Genomic DNA, 21,721 nt, shown 5'->3' on the forward strand with positions numbered 1-21,721 from the left:
TTCGCATTAATATTAGTAAGATATGTAAGCTACGAATATTGAAAAGAGTACAGTCATCGTATCATTGAAGAAAATACCTTAATATTTGAGGTCTTAGCGTTGCATATGGCTTAATGAATGAAAAGTAACAGCTGTTAATTATGTTAACTACTGCCCACGGACTGTTGAGTCAGCTATTGTCTACGTTATAGCGGTTACTGTTATAATGTGATTTTTATAGGGCTGTACTAGTTTAAAATTTCATATACTTTTTATATTACTAATATTGTAAATGCGAATGTTTAGATGGATAGATGTTTGTTTGATGGTATCTCCAGAACGGCGCAATGGATCTTGATGAAATTTTGGCACAGAGTCTGGAAGAAAACATAGGCTACTTATTAAGTTTTTTTTAATACCGCGTGGACCGAGTCGCGGGCGACAGCTAGTGTGAAATAATGCATTAATTGTTACTGTTTTTTTTAATGTGAATGGAAAGTTGCGGCAAAAACATGATATAAAAAAATAAATTTGCTGTTTTGTCCCAAAAGTCATTTAAAAAGCAAACTTTTTTTATAAGAGTAGCGATAACACCACGATTATCATCGACGTCCATGGAATACCAGAGGAACTGCGCTGTTTTAAACGAAACTGTGAAATCCTAGATTGTTACATTTTAAAAGAGAATAAATTAAATATTTAAATGTTATTTCACTTGAAATCAAATAAAAAATGCCAACCCTACTAGTAGTGCTGACCTTCTCTGGGGTCTAATGTGGGTCATTGTGAAAGACTTCAGGACTATAACTATGTCTGTAATCAGATGAGGTCATCGTTATCTGAAGACGTTAAATGAGGAGACTTGATAGCTATCAAATGGGAGGCGCCATCAAAGACTATCCTTAGGTTCGAATTTATAGGAAAAATTTAAAACAAGCTAGTATTAGCTTCACTGGTATATAACAGATATTCTTAAACAGGATTTCTGCTCCTTCAAGATGTCGGATTTAATTTAAACTTTGTATTTTTGATTATTGAGGACAGATAACGATACATTTGATTATGATAATTCTGATTGGTGTTATCGTTATAAAAACCGTTTAAAAAAATCGTTAGGTAGTCGTTAATCGCCATTAGACGTAAAGAGTAATTCCTTGAATGGGTCGATTTTTGTGGATGGTTTCTAGAAAAATAATTAATAATAGGGCTGTACAAAAGATTATTTGTAAAAACGACACGAACAATACGCATTAACAAAGTAAATAAACGCCCCTGACACAAAATAATGTACGCCCGCACAAGATTTGCATTGCACAACCTTAGATAACGCACTTTAAAGGTTTCTGTTCGGGCACACGGCTGTCAAGGCTGATACCAGTTATGGGATTTTGAATTTGGAACGTTTTTATCGTGTGCCAGTTACATTTAGCGAAAGAGGTTTTACATGTACTCGTTGGACACGTTTTTAAATTTGGAATGGTTTAAAAATTAAACTACAATGACTGCAACTAACCAGTTTAAACGTGAACTAGTTGTTATAATGACTTGTTTTTTTTTTACTTTAATATATTCGGTTTTATCTCTTATCTATTTGGTTATACATATTCTTAAATTGCAAGATTATGAGGTGAACAGTAACTTACATCCAGTTAAAGTACAAAAATGGAAGACTTCTGAGATTAGGGTTTAAAGATACCTACGTGAAATAAATGTATACTAAAAAGATAAAATCAAGGAAAGACTTAAACTTCTGCTTAAGGAAAAATTTTATGAATTCAGTTTTAGTGCATCGAATATCAGTGGGTTTTTACTGTACACAACACATGCGCGGGCGCATGTCATTACCACTTCGAGTAAGTTTACGTGTGACCAAAGTTACAGACTGAAGTGATTTCACTGTAACTGTGTTAGAAAATTACTTAATCAGTTTATACTACACCCTGAGTTTAATGATAAGTTAAGCCAGCGGTTCTCTAAATTATTTCACTACGGAACCCTTTTTGGAAGCGGGGTATTTGACGGAATATAAGATCTAGCTTTAATAGTTGTAGAGTTTAGAACAATCAAACTCCGTTTTATTTAGGTTAGCAAATAGGCTTATAAAATAAAACTCGAAACTAGATTTTGTGATAAAATTCCTACTAACTACTATAACATCTTGTCTAAATTATTGCTATGCTTGTTTTTGTTTTAAGACAGTTAAAAAGTTGTTATTTTATATGCATTTTTTAACGGTGCATTTTTACTAGAAATATTACGAAATATATTTTTATTTTCTACTATAAAAACAGTATTGAATCTAACAGGTAACTATTTTACACGGATGAGTGTCCCCGCATTGAGCACACAGAACGTCTATCGCTTTAAAACGCTTGTCGCTTATGTCTTATGGCAAACAGCGGGATCATGTTGCGATTGTCTGCGTAGTAAGTTGATGTTTACATCGCTTGACGCATTACAATTGCTAAAAGGGTTTCATATTGTGTTTACAAATAGTTTATATCTATTTGGTATTTGTAGTCTTTAAGCTTTACACGTATAAGGTAAAGGAGACAATTATGTTACTTAATATTATAAATGTGAATGTTAAGATGGATAGATATTTGTTTCAAGGTATATCTCCGGAACGGCACAAAGGATACTGATGAAATTTTTTAATATGTAAACTGAGAAATTAGATTACAGATTTTTCACAATCTATTTTTTTTAAACCTATTTCCGATACCGTAATATCTGGTATCCTACAGTCTTGTCACAATATAGGCTAAAGTTCGAGTACAACTCTGGCTTATAAATAGGACAGGGTTGTACTTATCTTGTCAATAATCAATTTTGTAATAGATTCAATCAAAGTCATTCACTCTTTGAACGTTTACATTAGAGTCTATTGTAACTAGTTCAATGGGATGATTGGGCTCAAGGTCATCATAGAAACCGTCTGTCTGTCTGTTGCTTCTGCTAATGTATGTAATTGTTTCATACGTCATGCGGGTTATGAAAGTTACCAATGCTTTTTCATACGTTTATAGTGTTTTGAACTTTATTTCTTATGGTACAAGTTTTACTTTAATTTATATCTCTATATATATATAGTCAGAAAGTTGTGTTAGTTACACTATTTATAACTCAAGAACGGCTGAATCGATTTGGCTGAAAATTGGTGGGCAGGTAGCTTAGAACCAGGAATAGGACATAGGATAATTTTTACCCCGTTTTCTATTTTTTATTCCGCGCGGACGGAGTCGCGGGTAAAAGCTAGTATTAAATAAATAAATGACAGAAGTTTGAATTGGAGCACAGTTTGACTTATCTTTTAATAAGTTGGCGTGTCTATCTGGTAATCTACATACAAGTGTTACATAAGCAAATTAAAGTATAATTTCTGTGAGGCCGTGTTATGTACATTTCACGTAATATCCTGCAAGAGGCAGAGGTCTGCAAATATTTTGTTTTTTTTCTGTCATGGAGGAAATCCTAATGAAGGTACCTCTTTTAGCGAGGCTCAAGGATCTCCGGTGACACAACGATACCCCAACTGCACTTCGTACACAAGATAACATAAATCTTGCGTGGCAAGTATCGTGTTGCGCGCGACTACACATCAACAGCATAGATTTACTCCGCTATCTTGGAAATGGTAGCGACCTTTCTCACGAAGATCGTGTCCATCACGTTGCCAGCGACAGATTCTGACCACTAAAAAACAAAAAAATATCGGCGACACGTTCCTTTTTACAAATATCCATGATATTGCGCAAATCTTTTAACGACTATAATCGCTAGGTTTCTAAGATTTACCTTACAATGCTCAGACAACACAGATCCTACGTAGGCCTCTTACCGAGATCGCTTCTCTGTAATTATTTAAAACAAACATGACTTAGAGTTCGTGCTTTGAAAATGTGTACTTTAATTTTAATACGTTATTTGTGATCATGTTTTGTCTGTCTCGATAACACACTGCCGTCTCTCTTATTATCTTTGAAAAAAACAAAGATAACGATATTTACAGGTGTGGACAATGTAAACCCACGGTCTAACAGTCTAGATGCCCCTATATGTAAAAACATTATTTTTTACTTTGTACGAATCATAAAAACTGTTTTACTATACTTCCTCTCTTGAATGGTTGCCATAAAGTTAACGACTCTGTTCGATAACAGTTTTAAATTACGAACTGTTACTTTTTTGAACCCATTACTGTGCGGTTAGCCTTCATGACTATGTTGTCAAAAACTTTGTGAAAATGTATTTTATCTCTTACTAATATATTCCGTATAACAGAGACGGAATATGTACTCTATATTTGATTAACAGTTACGTAACGGCACGCGCGAAATGCAACTTCCTTTCGCCCGCCATATTGGATAAGTCGGTAATCCGCGTTCCGAATTTAAATTGCTTCAAATCTTTGCAGATATGTGCGGGTCATTTCCTGGGCTGTGATTGGTCGGTTTGGGTACGCGATGACGTGATCTCGCCTCTGATTGGCGGAGATTTCCCGCGTTAAGATGTCGGGTCTGCCGACAAGGAGCGATGATCTTATCAATGGTGTCGACGTACGGGAACAAGGAAGTGCTTTAAGGTGAGTTCTATTACCCTAGTTTTCGTTAAAGCAGTCTCGTAATATTGATGTGTTATAATAAATCTGGTCTAATATAATTGACTGACCTGACTTAAACTCGACAGTTGAAGAATGTTTAATCTCTATTTTTGAAGTTGTTTTTTTAAAGTATAAACTAATAAAATGACCACCAAACATTTAACGAGTCGTTGAACTGTAGATAATTTAAGCTTATGTTAGTGCTCGTAACCATGACTTATCAAAACGATTTCTTATCGTTGGTGATATCCATTGCATTATATATTTGTGTTGCCAGGGTGAGAGCGTTAACATCAGTTACTGTTGAAACACAAACAAAAAAAAAACTTGAGAGGTGTCAAGGGACACCCGGATGGAACGAAGTTCCTTTCGATTAATTAGTGAAGGAATTGTAATTAATTTTTTTTAATTTTTTTTAAATCGCGACACCACACTGTTCAATGCGAAATAGAAATGAAAATATCTGGCTTGTTTTCTATAAGAGAGAGAGAGACAGACAGAGAAACATGCGACGCCGCACAGCTTACAATAGCTTACTATAGAAAAAAGTGTCGTGACAACTTTTCGTAAGAATTTTTTCCGTCTAGCCCCCTTTCACAACGCGCGATAAGGAACTTTGTTCCAATAGTAGTAACTTCATTGTTGATTTTCAGATTTAACGGCATTTCTTAATTGTTAACATTCATCGCAATAGTAGAAAAGAAAAAAGATTTTACCGGTGATTTTCTTTTTATTAACTTTACGGGAAATTTAAGTTGTTCCTAAGTTACGCTCTAAAAGATAATTGGTACAGCGTTCTTTTTGTAAACATTTGATTACATTTGGAACATTAAGGTTTATAAAATACTAGTTGTAGCCCGCGACTCTGTTTGTGCGGCATTAAAAAAATCTTCTAAAGCCTTCCGTACACGACACAACATAAATCGTCTGAGTAAATACGTACGCACAACGTTGAATCGTCGACGCGCATCGTATATATAGTTTTGGTCAGTACAAGTATAGCTACTAAATATCAACTGTATAGATTTGCTCCGCCATCTTGAAAATAGTGTTAATTCCATTTTAAAACTTCAACAAAATACTGTAAGTGAAAACAATCTGAGTATCAAGATTAGTTGGTCTCATAATAGTTGAAATTACGCACGCAATTACAGCCTTTCGGATTCAATGAATAAAAATTAGTTTCGTATCCCGTTAGCCAGGGGATGGTCAGTAGAGCGGATAATTTGTTATGCTGCGTTACGTTGTTACGTTGGCGAAGATTTTTGATATCAGTCTTTATTCAGTAGACCTTAAACGAGATATATTTCCGTCTTAAAACAATTTTCAAGTAATTTTCACTTAATCTTTTTAACGTCCTCTTACGGTGCGTAGTACTCGTACGGTTACTTCTGACATGGCCAGGACTACAAATAGTTGAGGCGCGACACTATCTTGGTCTGTCACCCTAGTGGAAAAGAGGTCTTAATATCAGGCGAATTCCTATGCCACTTTTATATTGCCACAAACGGAACTAATAACCTATCTATCTATACATCTGTATTTATCAGTCAGTTCAAAGACCGGGAACTTATGTATGGATGTTGTTTTGTTACGTGTGAACCGGACAAGTCCGGACGCATCGTACGACATCTGGCTCATTGTATGCGGGCGGATGGATGACCAATTACTGACTAATGATGTAATAGATTTAGTATCTCGAATATAAGCAATATTAAACTATGTTAGCTAACCCATCTTAAGTCTTGAAAAGTCTTCTTTTACAACATTTTTTGATGTTATCACATGATGTGGGTCATTTCTAAGCCATTCAATAGCATTGTACAATTTCGGAACAAGGTATTTAGTTGTTCTCTCACCGTAGTAATTACTTGCCCTAATTGTAACATATTGGCCCTCTCTCACCCGTTTGGTATGATTCTGCATGTTGGTTTTGTTTTGACTCTTATGAATATAGTCAAAAGAGTTTGATACGTAATCCTATTAGGAGTATTGTAGTGTAGGTCTTGTTTTTTTTTTATTATCTTTTGCATATTGCATTATTGCAGTGGTAAATGTTTCTAACAAGTTTCAATAACAAATCAATCGTAACTTACAACCTCGATGTGACGACAGTGAATAAACATTGAAGGCAGTGGTTGTCAACCTGTGGTCGATATTATGAACATTATCTTTGATTAACATTAAAAATAATTGTGGATTTTAATTGTTTACTTGTCAATACATATTTCCTTTTCTTTGAATAAACGTATAGATAATAATATGTATAAATAGAATGTTACGTCGATTACCTGTTTAGACAATTGTCAGAATACTGTTACTTCGAAATAAATGGTGTTCAATTCTCTAGCTATCGAACGTGACTCCGTCCGCTTTCGATAAAACTTAATAAGTAGCCTGTGTATACTTGAAGACTATGTTCAACATCTGTGCCAAATTTTATCAAGATCCGTTGAGCCGTTTTGGAGATACCTTTGAACACATTCAAACATTTTTTCAAACATTCGCATTTATAATATTAATAAAAATTGGTCAACTAATTGTAACGACTCAGCTGGGCGGGGGCATTGCTGCGCCCTCTACGCAAATTTCTAGTGTACTTGTTTCATTTTTCAAATCGAAATCCTTGCAAAAATATTAAATTGTAACTCCATGACTAAAAAAAAGGTTGTGTACCACTGATCTAAGGCAATTATTTTTTTGTCGTTTACGTGACGAACACTTTAAAAAGACAAAGGAAACGGCGCAGAGCCAAGGCCTTTGATGTAATTATCTTTCAAACCGGTTTTGTATTCATTAATGAATTTTTATAGTGATAAAAAGTTCGTTGACGAAAAGAAAACGATCAAAACTTTTTAAAAACTAAAGTATTCTTGAGTCAGGTTATCGGATATAATCATCAACAGCCTTTATCTGCCCACTGCTGGGCCTTTCCCAATGCCTTCCATAGTACGCGGTCCTCCGCCTTCCGCATCCAACGACTTCCCGCTACACCTTCGACTTAGCATCTGATATCGCTAAGTACGTCGACGTCAGCTTCAGACGTCAGTTTTTCCGTCCAAGTACGATGTGGAGGTCTTCAAGAGTAGAGTGAATAGGTTTCTACAAAGCTAACGCGTCCCATCTTTAGACCACATCATCACCTCATCGGGTGGGATCGAAAGCGCTAACTTTTTCAATATAAAAAAGTACAAAATCTTACATAAGCTTTTGTATTAAGGAGTGGGTTAGGTTAAGAATTTTAATATTATTTAATAGTCAAATTAAATTACGTTATTAGGAATATTAAGGGATATATGCAAGAGATTATAAATTTAGGATAAAAATTCCCCGCCATATTTGTTGTTTGTTTTGTTTTGTTTCCATTTCCCTTGTTGTTTCAGCAATGCAAACCTATAGATAATATAATCAGACATGGATAATCTAGGAACCTCTATAATGGAGTCATTGTCCGGTCCCGACGGACTACCGCCATGAGTGAGAAACTCGGATAAGATAGAAACCTCTTTAACAGGGATTCCCAAAGTGGTCGATATCGAACTTAAAGCATTGCTAATTCTTACTCTGTCTTTTTCTATTGACCTAAGTCAGAATGAAAAGTAATAATAATAACAATTGATCTTAAAAGTAGGTAATTAGGCCATGGAGGGTCTGAGGTAACAGTTCATTTTGAAAAGGGGTTACTTGTCCAAAATAATTTGGGGATCCCTGCTCTATAAGTTAGAAAAATTAGCGGGTCGCCTCTCACTTATCCAGACTGTATATAGATTGTAATGTGTCAACGCTAGATATCGCGCCAAAATTGTCCGCCATTTTGAATCTTCTTAGCACATATTAAGTGCATGTTTATAGACCTACAGTGATTTCCATTATCCATATATATCATATCCATTTACGACAGACTCTTGTGTACATCGTTAATATTTAGTGTAAACACTTTGACATCTGCGTCGCTTCATTATCGTGCTACGTTATGTAATGTTGCCAGAGTATAAAACTGGTGATTTTGAAGATAGCTTTAAATGTTTGTCTTTACATTTGGCAAACTATGCCATAGGTGAATAATCATAGTCTATTAAGGTAGAAAAATTATCTATACTTCATCTATCTATATATATAAAAGAAAGTCGTGTTAGTTACACTATTTATAACTCAAGAACGGCTGAATCGATTTGACTGAAAATTGGTGGGCAGGTAGCTTAGAACCAGGAAACGGACATAGGATAAGTTTTACCACGTTTTCTATTTTTTATTCCGCGCGGACGGAGTCGCGGGTAAAAGCTAGTATTTTATAAATGCGATGGATGGATGGATGCTTGTTTGAAAGTATCTTCTGAACAGCTCAACTGATCTTGATGAATTTTGACATAGATGTAGAACATAGCCTTGAAGAACACATGTGTAACAAATTAACTTTTTTTAAATTCCGTGCGGGCGAAGTCGCGGGTGACAGTTAGAATATTATGGAGAGGAAAGATTTGTTTGTTTGCATTTAATAGTCTCCGAAACTACTGAACCTACTTGAAGAATTCTTTCACGGTTGAGCAGTTAATCTATGGCCGGATGACTAGATTTTTTTTTTAAATTAAAGACAAAGTCGCGGGCAAATGCTAGTTATTAATATATTTATTTGGCACTTTAGGACGCTTCTTTTGTTTTGTCTACAAGATACATGTTTTTTTTATTTTTAATATTAAAATACGATAGCACACGTAGTACATAAAAAAAATCTCTTAGTGTGTGACAACCCTAGATATTTTAGCACCGTAATAGAAAACAAGATGGCTCTTATCAGTGATAACCTAAATCTTAACTGTAGATATATGAAGGAACCGTTTCGTGTTTTTTCTAGAAAAATCTACATGGTACGATGTGCCAACTCGACCACACAGAAGACACGCGTCAAGTGGAAGCAATTTCGTATGCAAGCCTAAATTTAGTCCTCTTTCCCTTCCCACCCTTTACTTATAAGGAATGGAAAGCAAGTGAATTAGACGGAGGAGACGCATGAGTCTAAGGACAGTCGCTTCGCTGTTTCGGCGAATTCAGGTGGCTTTTTCTTGTTTGTCACCCAAATAGGAATTTCAAAAATCAACTCACGGTTAGACTTCAAAATTCTGTGCTTAACTACATATGACATTATATTTCAAAGTATGTAACGGTGTGTTGTTGACAGTATTCAGATTTTCTATTACTAGTTAAGGCTTCAGTTTAACCTTGAACATAAGCTGTTATTCCATAATGCGGTTATGTATTACATAAATACATTGTTATCGAGATCCGTTGAGCCGTTCTAATACCTTCTAACAAAACATCCATCCATCTAAATATACGCATTTATAATATATAGCTGTCGTCCGCGACTCGGTTCATGCGGAATTTAAAAAAACATAGTAAGTAACCTATGCGTTCTTTTATACTATGATCTAAATCTATGTCAAATTTCATCGTGAGCCGTTTTGGAGATACCTTCAAACAAACATACATCCATTCATAAAATAAGATAAATTTTCGTTAAGAACCATCAACGCGATATAAATAATATTCTACACATCTTATATATAAAATTCTCGTGTCACAATGTTCGTTCCCGTACTCCTCCGAAACGGCTTGACCGATTCTCATGAAATTTTGTGAGCATATTCAGTAGGTTAAGTTAAGTTTTTTTTAATTGCGCGCGGACGGATTCGCGGGCGACAGCTAGTTATTATATAAAATACACCACTACTGTGCAGATTGTGTTTTTCTTTGTCAGATTCATGTTTTTATTCGAACCTTAGACGTAGTTATAACATTCTATCAACGCCTTAAATAGACTAACAACGTCATATCGAAACTTCCTAACTTTGTAAAACTTACGTGATAGGTCACTGCAAGTGTCAGAATAGGAGATATGACGTATACGATTGTAACAAGTTACTTGGAATAATATCAATAAGCTCCATTAAAGGTATTACAACGTTTGTTTTATTAACCAAGAAGTGTGTTTTTTTAGCCGACTTCAAAAAGAAGGAGGTTATCAATTCGACTGTTTTTTATGTGTGTTACTGCGAATCGCCGCCCGTGGTGGTCCGATTTTGATAAAAAATATTTTAATCGAAAGGAAGTGCTTGCAGATGAGTCCCATTTTTTTTAATTTTTTTATTAAATAACTAGAAGACTAGTAGATTTTTTAGATGGCATTGTCGTCAAAGACTAGGCTTTGTGACATTTGGTTTTTACAAAAAGAGAATATTTCCCCTTCCTATGCGTCACCTTCTCTCCGTTAAATCCCTATTCCCTTCCCATCCTTTCCTTATAAGAAAAGGGTGGGAAGGGAAAGAGGACTAAAATTATGCCTCCAGCATCACAAAAGTTCTCTTTAAAATCATGTTATCTTTGAAAAATATATTAAGACTCTCTACAACATAATGACAGTATCAGTCCGACAAGGAACTTATGGCACTTTTTGACATCACAGGGTATTAATGAGAAATATGCAATATTAATAGAACTGCGCAAGAGCACGTCAGAGATATATTAGATACTAGCTGTCCTTCACGGCACCGTCCGCGCGGATTTAAGAAAAAAATGTATTAAGTAGCCTATGTGTTCTAGAGTATGTTTTACATCTGTGCCAAATTTAATAAAGTCTGAGATACCTTTAAACAAAAATCCATCCATCCTTCAAAATTTTGTCATCTAATATATAAAATTCTCGCGTCACAGTTTTCGTTCCCGTACTCCTCCGAAACGGCTTGACCGATTCTCATGAAATTTTATGAGCATATTCAGTAGGTCTGAGAATCGGCCAACATCTATTTTTCATAACCCCCCCCCCCATTTTTTAACTGCGCGCGGACGGAGTCGCGGGCGACAGTTATCTATATATATAAAAGAAAGTCGTGTTAGTTTATAACTCAAGAACGACTGAATCGATTTGACTGAAAATTGGTGGGCAGGTAGCTTAGAACCAGGAAACGGACATAGGATAATTCTTACCCCGTTTTCTATTTTTTTTATTCCGCGCGGACGAAGTCGCGGGTAAAAGCTAGTTTATAATATTAGTAAGATTTGTAATCTCTGCCTGCCTCTATATCACTGATAATGCTTATAGTTTCCTACCCTTTTCTAAATGCGTGTAGGAAATGATTTTTCACGAGCTTTGATGTGGACCGGACGAGTCGCGTCGAATGCGGTAACAATTAAATTGATGCAACTCGACGAAAGGTCGTTGGCCGCCATGTTTATTTCTAGCCCGTCATAGATCAGATAATGTATACGTAGTTTTATACCTATAGTTTATTTGCGGATAGAGGTAATATAGATGAAAATTGGATTATAATTTTATTCGCAATACGAAATAACAAAAGATTTTTAAATTTTTGTTGCTATTTATTAAAAATTAAAACTAAAATTTTTGAGGAAAAAATACTTTCGCCTTTCATTAAATTCATTTACTTGTGAGCTTTTATAACCTAAACGGCTGAATTGATTAAGATGAGTTATATGTATTTCATTTGATTGGTAATCTTTCGCAGAGTACTTATGTAATATATATACAGTCAAAATCTGTTATAACGTCATCGAAGGGACTACTCATATTGAGTCGTAAAAACCGATAGTTGTAACAACCGGTGACAGATATTAATAGGAAACATATGTATATAACATTCAGCCAGGACCTTTGATTTTGGTCAATTTAACCGGTATGTTGTTCTAAACGATGTCGCCATAAACGGTTTTGACTGTATATATATATATATACATACATAAAGAGGCGAGTTGATTGATATATATATATATATATGTATATAACGTATACAAGTGTCATAATTAAATGACTAACAAGTCATTAAGTAGATAACAATATTATTGATTACTATTAAAGTTTAATTTAATTGTCTATATAATAAAATAGAGTTTGTTAATGCTTTTGTAAACCTACTAATTCATATAATAATATGTAAGTTCATCATCAGCTCACTATGCGTCCCCACTGAGGGGCTCAGAGCCTACCCTAAGTTAGGGTTGACTTCACACATATCATTTAATTTCTTCTCAGATATGTGCAGGTTGCATCACGATGTTTTCCTTCACCGTAACAATGTCGGATAAATGTACATATGTAAATCGAAAAGCGAAAAACACATTGGTATATGGTGGGATTCTATCTCAGGGACTTCGAATTGCAAGTCAAGCGCTTAACTCCTAAGCTACCGACGCATATATGTAAGTTATGGAACTTAAAAGGCATGGAGTAATATCGTACATGTTCCGCTGTCAAACGCATGCACAAACTGAATGCTATTGTTTTTAAAACGTGCATGACAAAGATGATTATGACCTAAAGTTTTACTAATAAAGGAAAATGTAACCACAAAACCAAAAATGGTGTAAACAGAGACCATTAAATATAAATTCTGTTGATATTACCTTTTACAGTTGGTTATAAATCACCTTCAAAAAGTACCTACAGTTCTTTGATCGTGGTCTCATCTTTGAGTAGAAATTCGGTTAAGCAATAAAAAGGAATTCTTTGATGTTACATAAAATTGAGTTTGTGTCCGTTTTTGGATTGTTTAATCTTTGACTAGGTGTTAATTGATGGAAGTAAAATTTTTGAAATCGGTTGTATAATTTGTGGAGTTGGAACGTAATTTACACATGTATTTGTCAAAAATAATATCAAAAAGTTGGCATAATTAAAGGTTAAAAAAGGTTTTAGGAAATTTTGCTAGGAACGAAAATAAGTTATTGTTTTTTAGAGCACATATCTTTGCTGGTGTTGTCAGAACAGTCCAGTCTTTTTTCGTTAATCTTTGATTTAGGCTCTCCAGTTTTTATTTGTATTATTCTAAAAGTTTATCTTTATTTAGTCCTAATTTCATAATGGCTGTCCAGTTCTGTGAAATGATTCATTCAAATATTAAAAGTTTATTTTTGTCCGACATTAAAATGTTTAGATGCACTTCGCTGCGGTGAGATATTTTTATATACATATTTTTGAGTGACTTATAAAATTTAACTATATATCGTAAATTTTAATAAAGTGCTAATAATCTCAAGTTACTTTAACACGTTTTTATTACTGTATCGAGTTTCTATTTATTTACTATAATTTTTGATTATATTTTTCCATGAGAAGTTCTCAAACTTTTATTTAATGTAGACTGCTGTCAAAATTTTACTAAATTCTTAACGAGTATTTCTTTAACTAATATAGAAATCGGCTAAAACACTCACGTACATTTCGGTGTCGGCACCGACTAGTTTTGAGCCCATTGAGGGCCCTTCATCAGGGTGAGTGGGACTGGTATTATTTCGCGGATGCGGTCCGTCGCTCACTGAAATCTAATCCGTGCCGACACCGGACATATGTACGTGAGTGTTTTAACCGTTTTCTATATTAGTTAATGATAATGTCTTACGAAAGTTAAATAACTTAAGAGACTTTCTATTAATCCGAGGAGTCCCGGACTACTTTAGAAATTACTGGCCTAGAACATCCTAACATCACATTTGAACACGTACGTTTGATATCCGTACTTGTAACCCTGTTTGTTGTTAAAGTGTATATTTCTAGTGGTTAGTCGCCTATCGGTCGAATTCCGACCATAATTCATAGTCAAAGTTTTTCTTTTATTATATCTATATATTTAAAAGAAAGTCGTGTTAGTGGTCGAACTGATTCAGCTGAAAATTTATGCAGCTTAGAACTAGGAGACGGACATACGAACTTTTTTATCTTATGTGCATTTTTTTATTCCGCGCGGACGGAGTCGCGGGTAAAAGCTAGTTTATAATAATGCTTCGTGCTTTTTTATCCATATTAAATTTGTACGTCTTTTACGATCATCCGTAAGCTCAATTTCCTTTAAATTGTACACAGTTTTCGTTTAACGTATTAATATAGATGTTAATTATGTTTAAGAACCCGGTGTAATTTTTGTTTAATTTATGCGCATACGCAACTTTGTATAGTGCATTTATGCTTAGTTAAAATGGTTAACTTTAAGTCAAGTTTAATAACGAAACCAGCTGTGACTCAGTGTCTCTGAGTCATGGTCCAGTTGAATGCCTCTGTATGTCTCTTGTGTAATGTTTATTGAATTACACAAAATGTGTATCAAATGTACACAAAAACTTGACTTGTATCTCACAATGTTGATCAAACTTTATGTTTGAAATTCGAATCTTGTTGTTTAAGTAAATGAATTGATTCGCCGAATTAGCGAAGCGACCGCTGCTCATACATTCAAGATTGCAGTCGACGTAGGAGTGGACGCATAGAAAGAGATTATTTCACTTTTATTTTGTGTCCCCTCCTCCGTCAAATACACTTCCCCTCATCAGACTGTACGCGGAATTGCTTCCACTTCACGCCTGTCTTCTGTGTGGTTGTGGTATTTCACAGAGCGAGCCGGTCTATTCGTGCAACAGATGCTGGTGTTGCTGGCATCTACCACTGTTAAAAGGTCCACTGTCTATCAACGATAAAATGTTGGAACGAAGTTTCTTATCGCGCGTTGTGAAAGGGAGCTAGACGGAAAAAATTCTTACGAAAAGTTGTCACGACACTTTTTCCTATAGTAAGTATGTTAACGACGAATGAGCACTACTTCACCATGGCAACGACGTGACAATATATAACGAAAATTCATAGAAATAAAATGTACTTCTTGTGAAGACTTAAGTTTTTTATTCATAGAATAAACATTGGTTCCTTCACTAATTAATAGAAAGGAACTTCGTTCCATCCGGGTGTCTCTTGACACCTCTCAATTTTTTTTTTATACAATAATAAGAAGTCATAAATGTGTTTTGCAATCTGTAGGTGTGAAATATTAATGCGAACTTGTGAATCATGACCTTTTGTACGTCGAATCTATTTTAAAGCTTTCTCCGAAGGTGATTCAGACGTTTGCATTTGCTGACCGTATTAATCTGCCTTTTATATGTAGAAAGTTGTCACACTTTACTGATCTAGTACGAGTAGGGTTTGCAGATTCAATTTACAAATATGATTTTGTTTTGCTTTGTTTCCTTTCGTATTCTTTCCTGAGGTATCATAACAAAGTAAGACAACAATATTGTTTATTTCTGTAATTATCTACTAGTTTAATAGCAACCATTTCGCATGCGATAGATAAAGTCTAGGTTTACATTTAGAGGCTTTACTATTTGAATATTTTATATTGAAAAACGATTCTTGATAATAAATGTAAACAAAACCCAATTTTACAAGATTACGTCACGACAGAATGATAAGATATATCTATCCTGGTCTATCACATGACAATGTGTGAAACGGATATATTTTCAGCAGATTTTTATGTCATGTAAATATTGAAGTTGTTGTACTCGTAGTAGATTTAGTAGAAATTCTAATTAAGGATTTTAGTGGAATTTAGTAATTTCCTAGTAATTCAGTGACCAAATGTATTTGTTATCTGAAGATTGTTGTCTAATCTCAGTTCGCTTGATATGTCCTTCGAGTGTTAGGTAAATTCTCAGTATAGATTATTTAGTTAGGGTTGGCACTGCGTAGTTATTTAATTTTGTAAACAAGAGTAGAAGTAATACTTTATTTTATTACTAGCTGTCGCCCGCGACTCCGTCCGCGCGGAATCAAATGTTAATAAGTAGCCTATGGTCTACATCTGTGCCGAATTACATCAATATCCGTTGAGCCGATCGGAAGATCAAACAAACAACCATCCATCCAAACTTTCGCACTTATAATATTAAAATGCACTCAAAAGTAACATAAAAAAACAATTTCAAACAAAATGCACTCAAAAGTACCATAATAAACAATCTCAAACAAAATGCACTAAAAAGAAACAAAATAATGACATGAAAACTTCTTTCTTTCTTTCTTCTCTCTTTCAAAAACCCTCTAAACTCTAAAGAAAGTTCTCTTCTTTCTTGTAACATGTCTATATTGTATAATTATTGTTATTTCGCAGTCGGTGTCGGCCGAAGTAAATATAATATTATACATTTTATGTCCCTACTTAGGCCGAAACCGACTCCAAAATAACAATAATTATACAATATAGACATGTTACAAGAAAGAAGAGAACTTTCTTTAGAGTTTAGAGGGTTTTTGAAAGAGAGAAGAAAGAAAGAAAGAAGTTTTCATGTCATTAATTTGTTTCTTTTTAGTGCATTTTGTTTGAGATTGTTTATTATGGTACTTTTGAATGCATTTTGTTTGAAATTGTTTTTTTATGTTACTTTTGAGTGCATTTTGTTTGAGATTGTTTTTTTATGTTACTTTTGAGTGCATTTTGTTTGAGATTGTTTTTTTTGAAGTCGGCTATTTTTTTTTCTTAAAATTTTTGTTTTATTTCACAATTTTTAGTGAATTTGAAGTTCAATTACAAATTTCCTTTATACGCATGAGGAAAGAAATAAGACAAATAAAGAAAAGGACTTTCCTATTTAATATGTGTGTACTCAAAAACTAATATACAATGCAGCAGATAACCACTATTCCTTTAAACAATGAACTAATTATCAAAATCGGTATACAAATTGAAAATTAACGAACTAATACATCGTAGCTTGCCTCTAATTTTGTCCAGCCGCGCGCCGCAGTAGCATTTTTCGAATGCGCGTAGTTTTTAATCATTTAATATCTTCCAAACTATTGATCAGAATTACATAGTTTAAAGGCTAATGTAATCTGCATTTAATACTCTAGCCATCAAACATATTTATTTGGATAAGGATTCATATCGAATATAATATAATAGCGCCGTAAGCTTACGACGCTGTTTTTCGTGTGCATTTTAATCGAAGTTTGTTCACAATAACATGGTTTTTGTGAGACATCCATCGATGATAGATATATGCCACCTGAGACTTTTATTTAGCAAATTTAAGGATCTATAATTACTCCATACATCATTTTAATTTAGGTCATATAGTTTGACCTACGTAAGCCCAGAAAGCAAATTTGTGCTATTCATTGTAACGCGATGTAGCATTTTTCGTTTCCGCGTAATTTTATTCTTACGATATCTCCTAAACTATTAGACAGAATGAAATAGTTTCAATTGCAAATATAATCTACATTAAATTCTCTTGATAATGAACATATTTATTTACATAAGGGTTAATACTGAACTTGAATAATAGCGTCGGAAATAGGGCATGAATTTAATTAATGTTTCGTAAAGAAAAAAATGGTTATTGTGAGAAAACTATAAAAGATAGATATATGCTATCGCGGACTTTTATTTAGCACATTTAAAGAGCTACAATTCGCCATACATCATTTTGATGTAGGTCTTATAGTTTAGCCTACGTAAGCGCTGAAAGCAAAAATGTCCCTAATTTCCGCAACAAATTTTGAAGCTATATTCAAATTCTACTATTCTTCTAGTTATTTAAAAAAAAAAAAAAAAATGGGACCCACCTGCAAGCACTTCCTTTCGTTTAAAATAATTTTTATCAAAATCGGACCACCAGGGGCGGAGATTCGCGGTAACACACATAAAAAAAAAAAAAAAAAAATTCAGTCGAATTGATAACCTCCTTCTTTTTGAAGTCGGCTAAAAATAAGAAATAAGATTTTCATTAATACTTAATTTCTTTTAAATGTTGTGTAAGGAAAATAAATTGTTTAAATTACACTAAATTAGTGTTTTGAACCTCTTAAAAGAAAAGAGCTGAAGTCCAGTCATTTCTCATTGGTCAATAACTTGCTGAAAACTATAATAATTTTAATTTTGAAAGCAAAAGATGTGAGATTTCGGGTGTCTATCACGAGGTGATTTTTCATGCAGCGTAATTTAATTGAAATAATGTTTAAAGTTGTATGTCACGTGAAATTTTATCATCTTACTTATTAATATTACTCGTATAAATGCGAATGTTTGGATGTATGTTTCTTTGAAGGTATCTACAAAACGGCTCAACGGAACGGATCTTGATGAAATTTGACATAGATATAGAACATAGTCTGGAAGTACACATAGGTTATTAACTAAGTTTTTTTTTTACACAGGAACCATTTTTTTTCTGTCCCCTCTTCGTTGTTTTTTTTTTTCGTTTAACATTAAAACATTTTTGGAACGAAGTTCTTTATCGCGCTTTGTGAAAGGGGGCTAGACGGAAAAAATTCTTACGAAAAGTTGTCACGACATTTTTTGCTATAGACGAATGAGCGCTACTTCACCATGGCAACGACGTGACAATATATAACGAAAATTCATAGAAATAAAATGTACTTCTTGTGAAGACTTAAGTTTTTTATTCATAGAATAAACATTGGTTCCTTCACTAATTAATCGAAAGGAACTTCGTTCTATCTTCTTCTATCTAAAATTGAGAGGTGTCCCTTGACACCTCTCAAATTTTTTTTTATAATTGACAACCCTATTATGTTTATTTGTAATGGTGCTCCCACATTGCCGTTAGAAAAAGTTTAGTAACGTTATTAAACATTTTTTGGCAAACATTTAATCACAAATGTTAAAAATGTTCTCATGTTAGAAAATGTTTACAACAATGTTTATAAACATTTTCTAACGGCAATGTGGGAGCACCATTAAGTTAACAAATTATAACAAAATAAAACATGTGTAACTTTCTTTTCAACTAATCTTTTAAGCAACCATCAATGCCCAAATCCTTGAGATAGTCTGTGGCACTATATTTTCCTCTAGCTTTTAGCGTTTCGCGCATCGAATAAGGGCGCCTTTTATTCTTTTTTAAACAAAAACTTTAAGCCATTCCAATGAGCAAATCATCTTCCATTTTCGTGTAGACGCTCTCAGAACGCAAACAAACTGCGAGCCAATACCAGATTTTAAATGTTATAAAATGTTAGTAAACATTTTCTATTAGTGTAGGAGCACTTATAACATGTAACAGTTCCTAACAAAATGTAACAATTGACAACATTTGTGAGTAAATGTTTTTATGTTAGAAAATGTTTACAAACATTTTCTAACGGCAATGTGGGAGCACCATTAATTAATGATTTACCTTGAGTTTAATTCTTATCAGCAGCATCTTTACGAAACAGTTTCTTTTCGTATAGTTTATAATATTTTGTCATATTGTAAATTATTATGACATCAGTGTGTGTAATAATTATGTGTTTATTTACATTTAAACCAGAAAATTACGTATTTATAATATGCACTATTTTTTTTATTTCTTCGGATTGTTAGAAAAATAATTAAATTATAATTTCCAGCGACTTCTTATACGTTAATCACCACACTTTGTTACATACAGTCAAAACCGTTTATAGCGACATCGTTTAGAACAACATACCGGTTAAATTGACCAAAATCAAAGGTCCTGGCTGAATGTTATATACATATCTTTCCTATTAATACCTGTCACCGGTTGTTACAACTATCGGTTTTTACGACTCAATATGAGTAGTCCCTTCGATGTCGTTATAACAGATTTTGACTGTAGTTCCAAAATGTGCGTAAAACGTAGGGTAGGGCGGGGCTTAAAGGTCCGCGGGTAAAAAGGTCCACCACAAATATCTCAAAAACAAGTGACGACTCATTATGAGTGACACGTGACGTGTTACCGCTAACACGCATGAAATGTTGATGTACTAAAGAAAAAATAAAATAAAATGTCTTCCAATGTGATTAAGTGTAAAATGTGTAATATAGTGATAAATGAGGTGTTGGCGTACATACAGAATAAAATTGACGTAATGGACGAAGAAAGCCTTGTGAGATTATGCACTACGTCTTTTTCCGTTGAAGAAATTGAATCTGCCAAGTGCTTGCTTTTCGAAGCAGTATCGACAACTAAGCGCAACGTCACTAGAAGAAAAGCTGGGAAGCAACAACGAGATCTATATGATGTGATCACATTATTTAAAGAAACTGACCCCGAACAGGTGCCTACATTTGTGGCGAAAGAATTACACCGCTTGCCGCCTATTACGTTCGACCATGTAGACGCGAGTCGGCTGTTAAAGGACATACTTATTATCCAAAACGAAATCAAAAACATAAAACATAATTTCGTCACGGAATCACAATTCGGAGAACTTAGAAATGAAATTAATAATTTAAAGAAAATAACGAACGAAAACATCTTTGACAAGCACGTAAACCGAAAACGGGGGGTACGTCGGATCATCGATAGCTGCGGACTGGATAGTGGGCCAATCGGCCTACTGCATACAGATGTAAATACGACACCTATTAGCACTGCAAATAAAGACAGCACAAACATTAAAAACATCTTAGAATCAACGTGTCATTTATCTCCTTCTTGTCTAGAAGGTACGCATGATGCTATTTCAGCTTGCGCGCAACCAATAGCATGCGCGTGCGACAATGATGAAATAACAAGCGCAATAAGAACATGTGAAAAGAAGACAAAAGATGTGCAGCATTCGAAATCAACCATTAGCGTGTGGCCCAAGTCAAAAACGATGGCGGAAGTTTTAAAAAGTGATGAAGGAGAGTGGGAAAAAAAGGATACTATGGACCAGGATTGGGTGACGGTGCAGAAAAGAAGGTCGAAAAATAAATTTATTGGTCGTAAAGGGAAGGCGCAAATACAGCCTGAATCTAATTTTAAGGTTGCGAACATACATATACCTTTATTTATCAACAAAGTGGATAAGGCGACAACGGAAAAAGATATCAGTGACTACATATTGCAAAAAACAGATATCTCTGTGTCTGTCAAGAAAATTAACATGGTCCGACAGAAACGCTACGACGCATACAAAATTTTTGTACCACACAACAAGCTATCAGTTTTTCTAAATGACGATTTATGGCCGGAAGGAATTCAATTCCGACGTTTTGTATTTCTTAACAGGACCACGTATGATCAAAGGCAAAATACTAAGCCTGACGTGAACTCAAATTCAAAGGCTTATGATGGACAACATAAAGAATAATATTAAAATGATTAGTTTTAACTGTAAATCGGTTATGCGTTCCCAAGAGTGTATTAGGCATTTATGCCGAGAGGCGGACATAATAGCACTGCAGGAAACATGGCTATTGCCTCACGACATACCTGCACTTGGCAATATTGATCCTGCCTTCGGGTACTTTGGGAGATCCGCAGTCGACACCAGCTTGGGTATTCTGCGCGGCCGGCCTTACGGAGGTGTCGCAATATTGTGGCGGAGGAGCATGTTTGCAG

General features: G+C 34.4%; 1 protein-coding gene across 1 annotated transcript in view; it reads left to right on the forward strand.

The window, feature by feature from the left end:
* LOC106712195 (pleckstrin homology-like domain family B member 1) overlaps positions 1–21,721 on the forward strand; it is a 76,040-nt gene that overhangs the window by 13,439 nt on the left and 40,880 nt on the right. Inside the window, exon 2 of the mRNA XM_045684811.1 lies at positions 4,397–4,564. Coding sequence (XP_045540767.1) covers positions 4,491–4,564 — 74 coding nt within the window. The 5' untranslated portion in view covers positions 4,397–4,490. The remainder of the gene's footprint in view (positions 1–4,396; positions 4,565–21,721) is intronic.

This window comes from Papilio machaon, chromosome 27, assembly GCF_912999745.1.
Source record: "Papilio machaon chromosome 27, ilPapMach1.1, whole genome shotgun sequence".
In the NCBI taxonomy this organism is placed as follows: domain Eukaryota; kingdom Metazoa; phylum Arthropoda; class Insecta; order Lepidoptera; family Papilionidae; genus Papilio; species Papilio machaon.